The sequence below is a fragment of the Ornithodoros turicata genome, chromosome 8 (genome assembly GCF_037126465.1).
Source record: "Ornithodoros turicata isolate Travis chromosome 8, ASM3712646v1, whole genome shotgun sequence".
Lineage (NCBI taxonomy): Eukaryota > Metazoa > Arthropoda > Arachnida > Ixodida > Argasidae > Ornithodoros > Ornithodoros turicata.
In genome coordinates this window covers 5,058,792-5,073,088 of record NC_088208.1, presented here as the reverse complement: position 1 = coordinate 5,073,088, position 14,297 = coordinate 5,058,792, and the positions used below count along the sequence as shown (strand labels likewise).

The 14,297-nt window shown below is 46.4% G+C and overlaps 2 protein-coding genes across 2 annotated transcripts in view; one reads left to right on the top strand and one right to left on the bottom strand.

Annotated features, from left to right (window-relative positions):
• The window catches only part of LOC135365860 (uncharacterized), a 77,884-nt gene that overhangs the window by 30,526 nt on the left and 33,061 nt on the right, over positions 1-14,297 (bottom strand). The window lies entirely within an intron of this gene.
• Positions 8,123-11,166, top strand: LOC135366312 (uncharacterized). The gene is made up of 5 exons (XM_064598986.1): positions 8,123-8,162; positions 8,238-8,375; positions 9,133-9,195; positions 9,381-9,580; positions 11,059-11,166. Exons 3-5 carry the CDS (start codon positions 9,153-9,155, stop codon positions 11,164-11,166), a joined length of 351 nt encoding a protein of 116 aa, XP_064455056.1. The 5' UTR covers positions 8,123-8,162; positions 8,238-8,375; positions 9,133-9,152.

The following is a 14,297-nucleotide window of genomic DNA, read 5'->3' as shown; positions in this document are numbered from 1 at the left end:
AGTTCAGCGTCGCCTCCACTTCGGTAAGCACCGTGACTAGCTCGTCAAGCTTCAAGCTGCTTCTTCCAAGTGCCTTTCTGAGGGCAATCTTGACAGACCGCACCAACCTCTCCCGCAACTCTACCAGAGTATCTTTCAAATCGCCGTGAAATAAACGAAAATGCGTGCCCATATTTGAACCTCTGTATGCAATAAGGGGATAAGTCGAAATATCCCAAAATGAGAAAAGGGGCCTGATATGATTGTTCGTCCCATTGACACACATGCATTTCCAGTTTTTTACCATGCTGTAGCGGGCCAACAAATCGCAATAGGGTCCTAAGTTCTCATTGGCAGGTGCATACTGGTATGTAGACGTCATTGCAACAAAAATAGTAAAAAGAGGATAAGTCGACTTATCCCCTTATTGCATACAGAGGTTCAATTAATTTCTTCGTGAAGTCGTGAAACTTTCGTAGAAGTATTGATTGTTTCCGCAAAATATCTTCGTTGCTTTCCTGAAGTCTTCCCCTTAGGCGAAGGATTCCGTCAGGATCCAAGTTCGGAGAGAGGTTTCGAATCGGAGACTTTTCGTCGATGACTCCAATGTTTCTGGTGGGGACTTTGAACTCTTCTAGGAAACTCTCCCGTTGCACTTGCCGAATTGCCTTGTCATACTCTGTCAAGACATGGTCGCTCTTCAGGTGTTCTGTTGCCAGGGGACGGAGATTCCTTTTTACCACTTCATTTGACGACAAGTCAGTGTGACAGGTCTTCCACGGCAGATAGACTTCATATCTGCCGTTCACGTTTCTCACTGTAGACTTGAATGACTGTAGAACAGCATCTTGATCGATCGTGGTACCGTTGTTCTGAATAGACAGCTCTGCTTCTTGTGGTCAGACCATTACCCTCATGACGCCCACACTCGTGCATACAGTATAGTTGACGCTGTATGTAATGGACCGTGTACTGTCCAACCAAGAGCTGTGTTCACTGCCACCAGATCCTCGTTGATGTGCTTCGTCTCGCCCGTAAAAACTCTCCAGTAAACGTCGGCGCCTATACGCATCTTGTTGCCGAGTTCACAGCTTACGCCTGTAGCGGAAAGGTCACCAACATGCATTTCTGCCTGGTGAAGCCTTGAAATTACATCGCTGTTTGGTAATTCCATGACATCCTTGCATATGTCTGGCATTTCCAGAGCTTCTATCTGTTGTTCTGTTCTGTCGTATTGACTTCGTAGCCATACCTCGGCGCGGCGACAACTCTTTTTACAGGGAGCATTATTGCCGGACGTGTGAAGTGTGATCTGTTCCTCTCCTACTGGCCGACAGTTGAGTTTCTCCGAAAGAGATCGCTTAGTAAAAGACCTCTGACTTCCGATATCAAGAAGTAGTCGCACCAGCTGACGTTCGGTTTCGGTCCCGGTCCAAACCTTTAAAGTTTGAAGCAGAACAGTGTCTCTGGCAAAACGTGCAGAGCTCAAGCCAGCAAACCTGATCAGTGTTGACGACTGTGAGGTATTCAGACTTGGGAACGGATCGCACATAACCGTTAGATGTCTGCCTCCACAAAGCCATACAGCATCGAAGCCTATTGGTATTCCTACAGTACCTGGAGCGGTGGTATTGTCGGCCGCCCCGAAAACATCGTCATTGAAACATCAATTCGTCCTTCTTCGCTTGAAGTGGAATTTGCGCGGAACAGCTCTCAAGACTGTGTTCATTAGGTCCACAAAATATACAACTTGTCTCTTCCGCACCTACTGCCAGCGCCAGTCCTGAGGGTGGATACCTCAGTGACCATTGACGTTGTGCTGTCTCATGAAAAGTCTTGTGGCTGATGTTTCCCGATGTATAAGTGACGCTTCTCTCGCGGCTAGTGATCTCAACCCTAAGAAAGTCTAAATACGAGGTTAAGTCTTCTTCGTTGTCGATGTGCTTTCTGTCGTACCCAATGTTGGGATCGCCTGGAACAGCCTTTCTTAACGCAGAAAGTAGTAAGGCACCGTATGACGTTGACGCAACATTGAGGGCTTCCAGTGATCGAACACCGGTCGTGACTTCGTCATACAGCCCTCCCTGTTTCGTTACTTGGCTGGAGTCGTTGACTTTGGGCAGGTTCAGAAGTGGCGTCAAGTGCTCGTGGATTATGAGGTTTCGCGTATCGAATCTTTCTTTCAACAGCTTCAAGGCAACACCATATTTATCTGCAGTTAGTGAGAGTCCAGATATTGCCGTTGCAGCCTTGTCGATGAGGTAAGTTCTTCGATACTTCAACTTGTCGATCTTATCGATTAATGGTGGAATTAAACTGGTCCCTGAAACTGTTCCAGTTGCGAAGATCCCCATTAATTTTGGAATTTCTAGCTTCGGTAGCTTCACTGCTGTCCGCACAGAATTCGTTGAAGTTTCGACTATACTGGTGCTCCTGCAGCTTGTCTCTGCCTTCCCGATGTGTTGACAGCGATTCTGTCGCTCTGATCGCTCAGGTTTTGCAAGGCTCGAGACTTCGCGATGCATATATTGGCTTCATGCGTTTGCGAGCTCTTCGTCGTAGTCTTTGTCATCTGTGATGAGCGCTTCTATAGATGCGTTCAACTGTTGTAATGTGGCCTCTTTTACCTTCAGCAGATCTAGCTTCTCCTGAAGATCACCCCTGAAGCTAGTTGAGCGTGTTCCATCGATTAGTTGTTTTATCTCACCGATGAGCCTCGTTTGCTGCTGCTCGAATCGTTCCTTTCTTGCGTTTCAAAACTTCTATCGTTGAATCTCACAAGCAGCCGTCGATCTCGCTAGTAATTCGTTAACGTTCTGTTCCTCCGGGGTTTTGGCACCAAGAAATGTACAAACTTTGAGGTAGAGACGACGATGCTTGCGTGAAAATATTGGACGTTCGTTTATTCGATTGGCCACCACGAGTTCATTCTTCTTCTTCTTCTGCCAATGAGATAATGGCCGTGAGCCACTAATTGAGATTGGCCAGGACAAAAGGGGCGAGAGATGTTTGTCTATGTTTGTGCAGTAATGATAGGGACTAAGGCCAGGTCAGATCCAAGTAACTTATGACATATATGACGTGTGATGACTAATACAGGAGCTGGATATGCACATATGTAGGAGTATGCGTATGGCGACTATACACGGCCAAAAGGATGACTGTATGAATGTGTGTGTACGTGAAAGTGTATGAGAGTAGGAAGGAAGTGCCTAGAAGCGGTTGGAGGGAACGATGTAGGAAGCAAGACCCGCTACCACGGCCCTATGACATAGCGCAGTGTGTGATGCTCCGAGAGACAGCACTGACGCCAATGAGAGTGGGGCTCCTGACAAGCGTAAGGGTGTCCAGATATACCTGCGGCGTAATTGGCCGAACTGAGAGCAGGTTAGCAGAAAGTGTTCAGTTGTTTCATCCTGGCCACAGTGGGAACAAGCAGGGGGCAAAGACCGACCAGCACGGTGGAGGTAAAAATTTAGCGGCAGCGCCAGGCATCGAGCTCTCATCACCAAGACTTCTGTCTGCCTGGAGCTGCAGAGGTTAGGGTTCCACGAAAAGACGAGATGTTGATATGGCGGGCGTGGGGGGGCAGCTCGATACAGACTTGTGAGCCGTCTGTACCAGGCAACAGAAGTGCGAGCAAGTACTGGGAGGAGAGGAAGAATCTCTCCAGAGAGGGACATTTTAGCGAGGGTGTCAGCGGTTTAGTTAAGGGTGAGTCCGCAGCGGCCAGGAATCCACGTGATTATGACGTTGCGAATATGAGGAGGGGTAATCCGAACCAAAATGGATACCAATGACTCTGAGGACGCCAGGAAACCTGAGGGCGCCGTCAAGGCTGAAATGACAGACAGGGGGTCCGACAGCAGGATAACTTGTTCGAAGGCAGGAGGAAGCCTCCTAAGGGCAAGGGCCATAGCTAAGAACTCGCTGTCAAAGCGTGGGGTAAAGTCAAGGAGGCGAACCGGAAACTGGAAATCAAGTTGTGGGAAGTACAAGCCAGCTCCAGCGCGCTCCGCAGAAACCGACGCGTCCGTTGCAACAATCAAGTACTGCGCGTAGCGATTTAGGTGGTCCGTTAATGTCCTCTGTAGAGTGGTCAGTGGAAGACGCTTGGCATCCGCATGAAATATCTCGGAGACTTGAATGAAGGGGGCATCTCGGTGAGGACCAAGTACACACACATCGGCCAAAGAGATCCTCAGTGGCGCGAGGAGCTGTTCGGCGAAAAGCAGCTGTGGTGTATTCCTACGGTGCCAACGACGTGTTAGCCAAAGCCGAGTGTCTCTCATCGACTCGTTATTCCCCAACGCAACCGGGTGTTGCCCTTGCGAGAGGTAGCAACAGATAGTAAGAGACCGAAAGCGTTCTTTTAGTGAAGGTAGACGGGCTTCAGAGAGGAGTGCGTCGTTTGCCGTATATTTAGGGAGACCTAAACAGAGCCGTAAGGCACGCCTCTCTAAGATGTATAGTTTACTCAAGCGCCAGTCAGGAAGAGAAGAAAACAGAACACAGCCGAACTCTAATATAGGTCGGATGTACAATTTATAAACATATAGCAGAGCAGCCCTGCGCATACCAATGCGTGGGCTGCAGCAACGATGAAGTATGCTGAGAGCTTTCGACGCCTTAGCGGTCAGGTAGTCGATGTGTTGGGACCAGCACAGAGTCTCATCATACCACACACCCAGGTATTTAAGCTGGCTCACCTGACGGACAGACTGGAGCCCGACCCTTAGATCAATAGAGATGGCCGCATCCAGCGGGAAGACGAGAATAGCAGACTTAGCCACGTTGAGCGACAGATGGACAGAGTCTAACCACGTGGACAAGGTGTTCATATAGGCTTGCAGCTTCGCATACAGCTCTGGCAAAGATGGTGCCGAAGCGAAGAACGCGATGTCGTCGGCATACGTTATGGTGAGAACTTCTGGGTCACAAGGAAGAGAGCTCATGAGGATGTTAAACAGTATGGGGGACAAGACCGAGCCCTGGGGGCGCCTTTGCTCTGGGGGTATGCTGAGGTGACAAATCGCCCCAAGAACACACGCGGTCCTCAGGATGTCCTCAAAGTGTCATCACGTCCTCGTCCGTGATGGGATGGACGGAGGAGGTCCCCAGGCTGTCATCATAGGAGCTTCCAGTGACTGTCATTTGCGTACATCCTGCGGTCGTCAACCGGAGGACGAGCACAGGAGAAGGGAATTACTTTAATACTGCGTTGTGCATTTTAATACCTGCTAGCAGTTATCAAGTTCCCGATTTATTTCTCATTACCCAATAAAATATCAAAGAAGGAGTGCTCATGCATAAATTTAAAAAATACAAACAAAATATAAAATAAAGACAGATATAGGGGTGCAAATACTGAGCTTCGGATTTTAAAGGAATCCGTCCATGTGCTGCGTTTGACGTGCAGTAAAATACAGTTTGCCAGACCTTTCACAGCGGCCTTGTTGCGTGAGTGTCCGCAAAGGGTCCCTGGCAGGAGGTTGCACGGAGCATTTTATTTCCGAAGAGACAAAAAATAATAGCGTTTCACCGCCCAAGATTCACTTACGATGCATACCTCAAACCAAAGCAGTAAGAAACACGGACACTACCTTGATAGCGATTTAATACTCCAACGAATTTCTCACTTCATTGTTGGTTATGTGCAAAATCAAGTTAAACTTAGATACCTCACCCTTTGTTGTGACTGAGATGCGAAGAGGACTCGCGAATCTGCTGAAGTTCGCAAGACAAGCAATAAGTTGTATCTGTTTTGTCTTGGAAAGGAAATGCTGCTGCACCATATGCCTTTCTAAGTGATTTCGGTTGTCTTGTGGCCTACGGGCCCTTTATATATCTCTCTTTTTTTCCTTTTTAGATGGTGACACTCATTGTTTGTGATGAGGAATATGCTGAACAAATACAGATGAGAAACCTCAAATGGTAGCTGCTGACCGAGGTTGAAAATATATAAAAAAACACACACACGCTGACTGGGTGCTGCAAATGTGTCCTCACTTCCCAAAATAAATAATTCACTGAGGTACCTGCTTGCTCCCAGAATTGTACTAGCCGTGTCCTTTGGTAGCTCCCATAGGAGGTCCTGAGGATATGACGGGGAGTCTCACTTTGTCACATTTCTAACAAATTGAGGACCTGGTAGGGAAGTCCTGGGGATGTTATCCCTGTCCGCTGATGACTTTCCTCGGACGTACAGAGGAGGTCATTGTGTTCTTGGGGCGGCCGTCTGAACAGAAAAAGGTGCGACCCGAGAGAAAGTTCGCAATCCAAGTGAGCAGATACGGGGGGGGGGGGGGGCGGTGTCTAGCAGCCTCTGGAGGAGCATGACACTGTCGTATGCTTTCGCGATGTCCAGGGCAACAAGTGCTGAAAGGTGTCTCATCTCCCTTGCAAGGCGAATCTGGCTCTCAATGTTCGTATGGGCAAGCCATATTGAGCAATGAGGGCGAAAGCCTATCTGGTGGGCACCGAGAATACCACGGGATACCACATGGGAGAGAAGTCGCCGGTAGATGATACGCTCAACCGTCTGGCAGAGCAGAGATGTTAGAGCGATAGGCCTAATATTGTCTAGCGTAAGGCCATTGGAAGGAACTTTCTTAACGATGACAATGCGCGCCACCTTCCAGGTAGCGGGAATCCATGCATATTGAAGAGACGTATTCACAAGATTCAGTAAAGCCGACCGGTGGTTGGCCCACAGAGATTTCACCGTGGCAGCACAAATTCCATCAGGTCCAGGGGCTGTTCCGGGCAAGGACTGCACCACAAATTCCAACTCATCGGCAGAGACATCGTGGTAGCCCACACAAGAAGAGGGAAGGGCTGATCCGAGGGGCACAGCGTCGAAAAAGCGCAATGAGAGACCCATTGCAATTTCTTCAAGGCGCGCCTTAAAATCCGTGTCCGAGAGGACAGTGAGATCTGAAGAGATGGCAGACGAAGAGGAGCGAAGCAAGGCAATATGCCTATGAAGCGCTTTCCTACGATTCGGTGCAGAAAGGAAGGTGTTACGTCTAGAGTAAAACTCACGCTTTGCTGTAGCAACAGACCGCTTGAAGAGAGCTTTACAAAACTGGTAGTTCTTCCAGTTCACATAGCAGGTGTTGGCAAGCACTTGTTTCCATGCCGCCTTGCGGCGCCTATAGGCATATATATCTTGCACAGTCGTCGTTCCACCAAGGCGCACACGGGGATGTAGTCCGCTTCGTAACGCAGGAGGAGGACTGCTGCAGGGACTGGGCGACGGAGGACAGTGTGTGAGATGCCCAGTCTACCGAAGAAAGGCTATCACATTGGCCAAAAGAGCATCCAGCTTCTGACTCTGCAGTCGGCGGTTATTGAGGATCCGAGCGGAGGAGTTATGCGTGGCAGAGCATGGAACCATGAATAGTATGGGGAGGTGGTCGCTGTTGGTAGATGAATCAATGGTCTTCCACGACGACATCTTGGATTGAGAGGAACACAAACAAAGATCAATAGCAGATCGCGCCAGCCCACGGAGGAAGGTGCTTCCCATCAAATTAGGCAAGCTGAAGAACATCTCCTTATTTACCTCATCATAACATATGTAATCGCGCCGTTTGGCTTGCAAAAGTGGCGGTGTACGATGTATTTGTCGCGAACATCGTACTGGAGGTAGTGAAAGGTGACATCCTGTTTAAACAGGAAGTCACATCCGGTAGGAACCCCCACTCTGTCTCTTTTATACCTTCGTCACACAAGTAAACCTCCAACTTGGCCATTAGCAACGTGGAGTGTTAGAGTGTAGTAAAGGAATAACAACATGTTTGTCACAATAGGGAAGTTGATGTTTAGTTCACAGAAAATGTAGTTCTCTTCATGATGCGGTCCTATGTTAGTCATCAGTAGCATGTTGTTGAATATTTCTCTGATTTTGTCTTAAATAATGAAAATTATTCAATCGTCAAAGAGTAGGCTGCTTTCTACATGGTCCTGTATCTTCGCAGATGTTTCTCCTCGTTGAATTTATAGACGAACGTGAAAGTGGGAAGCCACTTGTGGAAATAGTCCCAGCATCATGGGTTAAAGGCAGTATATGTAAATGGCCAAGTGGACCATCGGACAAGGCTAGGAAGCTTATAATGATAAGAGCACGGCCCCAGCGCCTTCATGGAAAAGCATTCGTGTGGCCATAAAAGGTTCTTTCTGTGAGTAGTATTTCTTCTGTCACAGTAGTGTGTAGATCAATGGTTTTTGAGTTCTTTTGCTGTGATTTCTTTTAGCAACATATGAGGATGCAAGCAAAAAGCTTAACAAAGTGCAGTACAGATCGGACCTCAACTCTGAGAGTGATGCTGGAAAAAGAACGCGTGCTGGTCCTCAGCATCTTCTTGATGACTACACTGGGGTGCCAGGAATAGGTGAAAGAACACTTTCCTGCATCGTTTAATCTGTAATGAATCTTGTGATTTTTATATTTAATGTAGTCTATGTTAAGTGTGAAAGCAGAGGAAACCTGAATGGAAAGCTGTTTCTGTATTGTTGCCTCTGCATTATGGCATACTAAATGCAGTATGCACAAATTTTGGAGCAAGTTTCTTCAAATTGTCTCCTCCAGGCGGAGAGGCGCAAAAGAAACGAAAGCGCCCAGCGCCTTCTGAATCAGACACAGACGTAGATGACCCAGGATTGCCTGATCTCCCCCCCTTCCCACATGCCTCTGAGCAGATATCTGAGAATGGTGATTTGGAAGTTTATTATTTTAACCTGCAATATAATCTCAATGGAAGTATTCAGCATAATTTTTGTTATGTTCTTGAACTTGCATGGTACGCTGTAAAAGTATCTGCAGCTAATCGTCATTTTAACTGCCCAGCTGCCCACGATACGTCACCTTCTCCCCTCTAAGCAACATGAGTGGCTGTAGCTCTCGCAGTGGCGTAAACGGTATGAGTCCCATTCATAGAGGCTTTCTTTGCAAGTAACTGGCATTACTTATACGTTACTGTTGATGTTCACAGATAACTTCACAAATAGTAGCGCTTCGCTCTATAGCGAACCCCCCTCGTGCTACCATAGGTCTGAACTCTTCGTAGCAGTGTGTAGCTCAAATGAATTCGTACTTAAGCACTGCCATATGAAATATGATCTTTTCCTACATGCTTTTACCTTTTAAAGGAAATTGCAACCGCGAAGAAATGTGCCAGTCAAGGGAGCTAAAGAAATCCTTGCCACGTGAAGGTTTGTACACGCTAAACAGGAATTCAATTTCTAAATAGAATTTTCACTTCCATATTTTAGTGTGCTGATGTAGTCTGTGCCAATAGGCAACTAAATTTTCCCACTGCAAGGGCCATTTTGGAGAAGTGAACGTAGCATGCTCAAAATGCAGCTTGACTGACAGTATAGTACTCATTCCTCTGCAGAATATCAACGCCAGACGTTGCGGTTGTTACATATGATGCGGCTAACTGTGATGCAGCATGGTGAGCTGCTGCAGGATCTCTGCTCCCACCGCATTGACATACATGAGGCCCGCCCCGCGCTAGTCCAGGAACCATTCGTCTGCTCGCAGGCACTGCAAGAGTTCAGCAATTCCCTCAACAATTCGAAGACTGCTCAGCTGGCAAGTAGCCTTGTAGAAATGTCTATGTTGCTCAGTCATGATTTTTTTTTAGTAAGCAGCAGTACAACGATGTGCTTTTTGGATAGTATTTGTTGCCGCCGTCATTTTGTGCTATGTGATTTCTCCCTGTCAACGTTCTCTTTGTATACCTCCATTCACTATAGTATGGTCAGAAAAATATTTTGGGAGGTATACAGCATAAGTAGTATGTGGTAGAGGATATATTTCTCTTCTTTGTAGCTCTGAAATGGACTATCAAAAGTGTAATCGCGAGAGGAATTTGAACCCTTCACAAAACTCTCCTGGTCAAGTACTTGCCTCTAATACATGATTTGTAACATCATTTTGTAGTAAAAATGAAAGTACCGTCATGACCTTACAGGCTGTTGCATGTGTGTTCTTTTTACGAGCCCTCTCTCTCTCTACAAAAAAAGCTTTAGTATGCTGCATAGTCATGAAATGTTAATTTCACATCTGGACTTTCCTAATTGTGTTAAAATAAATATCACATACAGACTTGACATTTTATTTTAATATTATTCCTGACATGCTCATTTACAGGTAGATGAACTTTCCCATCTAGGCGGAAATGATGTTGGCCAGGCTACCAAGAACATGCTCTGCTATCTTTTGACAGACTCTGTTGCCAGCGAGTACAGCTGGTTAGGACAAAAAGGCTTAGGACAAAAAGGCAAAAAGAAGTTTGCTACGCTGAAGCTACCAGGGATAATTTACAGTATGTGCACAATCACATTTACTCTGTGTGCATGCAGGGGTGCCACTAGGCAATTTTTCAGGGGAGGGGGGGGGCATGATCTTGGACCCGGACGCCACAGCACCACGCCCCCAGGGGAGGGTGTTGTTCTACAGCTCATTATTGCGCAGCAACTCTGAGTGCAATCAGCGACGTCCATTTATTAACGGTAATACCTTGTAATGCGGCCAAAGCTTTTATTGCTGGGACACTGCAGCACATTATTTCGGACAGGTTGTATGCGATTTGTGGGCGACGGAACGAAAAAGAAAGGTAGGAGAGATGCGCTGGGTGTTGTCGTCGTCATCTTCTAGTCAGTATCTCTGTGCGCTTTCTACCTTGTCGTACCATGTCGAAAGGTAGGGGAAACACGTCGCGAACTTTCAGAGGTTGCAGGCCTTGACCACGTCGGCAGGGCTCTGGCGAAGTCACACACAAAAAAAGCCAGAGCCCCCTTAACGGCGCCATGCGTATTCTCTTCACCTTGTTTGTCTTTTGAAACAAATCAGCATTGCACAGTTAGCCTTCTAATACGGTAGATAGGTATTTCAGTTAAATAAGTGCAAGTGCATTTACAGCTGTCTCTCTTTTCATATTGAATGTAATGTGTGAAAATGCATTCACAGTATACGTGGTAAAGTTGGTTTCAGCTATTCTGGTCAGTTATATAAGTAAAATTTGTTCTCAGAAATGTTAACAAAGCACGGGTTGTCCTTAACTTCAGAGGCAGTCCAGGGAAATGCAAAAACAAGCGGGGCTACAAAGGTCGATGTTGACTCCTAAAGAAAAGCGAAAGCAGCAAGACCTGAAGAGTGCTGAAGCATACGTCTGAACATTTCATTGCATATGCAAGTTTAAACCAAGAAGTATCTGAAGTGCAATAATCTACTGTGATATAAACTCAATATATATGTATAATTTATATGCGTGTTCTGAGAAAGGACACTGCACATCTGTGATATCTTATCGTTATATTAAATATCCAGACTTGACAATGTGTTATATGATGCGTTGCCAGTTCACTTACGGGAAAAAAGACCAAAGCTCTAAGGTGTTCAGTGCATGCCTGGACGCACCAATGTGGTAGAAATGGGAACCAAGACGAACACGATGGTACTCAGTAACTTCCTTCTTTCATGACTATGTGACAAGTTTTTGTGCACAACACCATGCAAAACTAACCATCTGATGATCTCGCTTTAATTCCCATTTCTATCACAACTGTCTCCTGATACCCTATGCACGAACCCTATGCATCACGTAAGAAATGTCCAAACATTGTCCCAGGGAGTTCCAGAAAATGTCCACATGGATGTCCACTGGACAAGAAATGGATCCATCATTCGCGGTCCATGGGACGTCCACTTAGATGTCACCTGGAGGTTTGTGGATGTCCGATGGACGTCCAGACATCCCTTGTAGGATGTCCCCTGGATGTCTCACAGACATTTTTGGTTTACTGGGAAAAAAGCGGTTCGCAGTTGCGACACTTACAAGGATTAGATCTGTTACTTTTTGCGGTCCTGGTTTAACCAGTTGTCGGCAGTAATTTTGCTAGATGATAGGGAGCTTACTATCACTGCATACGGATGTAAGAGAAAGGTGTGAGATCATTTCATGACCGTTTCACGTAGTGGCTACTGCTGCCTCCCCACGACCACTTGCTCCACAAGACAAAATGTTCTAAGGGAAACGCACCAAGTTTTGCATAATTTCGGTATCATTCTCTGCCTCTATCGTTGCACAAGGAGCTGGGCTCTGATATTTATTGTATTGCACTCCCATGGTCGTCTGCTAAAAACGAAAAGCGAAGTGCTGGAAGCCCTTGGCAGAACCCAGTCAAGGCCCCCATTTGTTCCAGCAAAAAACTGGCGATACTATCACAAACTTCTACTCTCATCTGATATCGTAAAAAAAGTAAATAACTGAAAAAAGGGCCGCCTAATAGTACAATTGGGTATTTCACCTCTGAACCGATTCCCGAACCATTAACCGCATTATTATTTTTTAGTTCAGGTCAGGTTCGATGGAAAATTGATGGATTTTTTGCGGTTTCCGGTTTGGGATCAGCTCCGGTTTCGATCCCTGTCTATTTCTATCTATTTTTGTTTCTTTTTTATGGCCACGATTATCTGGAAACACAAAATTGGTCTGGACACGAGTTGGATGCTCCCCAATTAGTGTGGTGACTTCCAGGGGTGTGCTGATTACTGTGGGGGGTTCCAATTAGCTCTAATTGCTATTTTAATAGTTTTAAGACAGTTGTGTGTTTCTGGATAAAGGTGGTCAGTGCTTACTACTAGCCGCTATATGGTTCCAGGCTCGGAGAAGTTCGTGTAGTTCGTGAATCGACTGGTGCTTCGGTTTCAATAATCTCTGATGTTAGCATAGACCTGCGCTCACTAATATACATATTCTCAAAAGTCACATATGTGACGTAAAAACGTTTTCTCAGGTGGTCACAGAGTAATACAGAATTAATGATGACGAAGCTTGGACGTAAGTTTAAAATAAATTGAAGATTAGTATTGTGATTTAAAGATGTGATTAGATATACGATGCCCATCAGTTGTGAATACATTACTATTACTTTACTGAAATTAAGTTTAAACTTTAGCCGGCTCGTCACTCTGACACATATGCAATCCCACTAGAAAAGCATGCACTTTGCTCGCCACGCGTTAGATACTTCCATTTGGATGAAAACAGATACTAATACTTTCCATGCTTCGACGTTTCGTGACACGCGTGGCTTCCCGCCAGTGGACAACTGACCTTCTCCCCTCCATCTATGCTGAGAAGAGTTGATCCAGTGCTCGCTTTCCGCATGCCACGAAGAACCTCTCGTCAAGATGCTGCATTACTTCATCGGATACGCCTCAATGTGGCTTTTACAGCTCAGTGGCATTACCACTTGAGACAAGTTGACTCTCCCAGATGCTGTAACTGCAGTGCTCTAGGCAGTGGTGCGCCCGCTACTCAATTTAGGAAGCGAAATACCGCTACCCTATTTAAATACGTCTACCGCTACCAGAAAAATGTAGCGCAATTACCCTTCCGCTACTTTCTCGCCGATGGCCTATGAATATTGGGAGTGGGCTCTGCGGATCCGAAATGTGGACTACTGTTAATCCAATTCTCCTGTTTATGCAGCTGTTTCACGCATCATGCCAGTGGCATCATCCAGTAAACGGCACATGTATGCAGACATCATTCTGGAATTCTACCTGCTCTTCTAACCTGTTTGTCAACAACGCACAAGAAAATCCACGTGCGCTTCTGGATATCATCGATGCGCCAATCACCGCTGGTTTTGGACTTCACCGTTGCACGACAGCACTGCTCCCCGATGAACTCTTCATAAGGCTCTACGGTCATAGTGTGCACAGTGGGCTCTGCGGATCCGAAATGTGGACTACTGTTAATCCAATTCTCCTGTTTATGCAGCTGTTTCACGCATCATGCCAGTGGCATCATCCAGTAAACGGCACATGTATGCAGACATCATTCTGGAATTCTACCTGCTCTTCTAACCTGTTTGTCAACAACGCACAAGAAAATCCACGTGCGCTTCTGGATATCATCGATGCGCCAATCACCGCTGGTTTTGGACTTCACCGTTGCACGACAGCACTGCTCCCCGATGAACTCTTCATAAGGCTCTACGGTCATAGTGTGCACAGTGGGCTCTGCGGATCCGAAATGTGGACTACTGTTAATCCAATTCTCCTGTTTATGCAGCTGTTTCACGCATCATGCCAGTGGCATCATCCAGTAAACGGCACATGTATGCAGACATCATTCTGGAATTCTACCTGCTCTTCTAACCTGTTTGTCAACAACGCACAAGAAAATCCACGTGCGCTTCTGGATATCATCGATGCGCCAATCACCGCTGGTTTTGGACTTCACCGTTGCACGACAGCAGTGCTCCCCGATGAACTCTTCATAAGGCTCTACGCC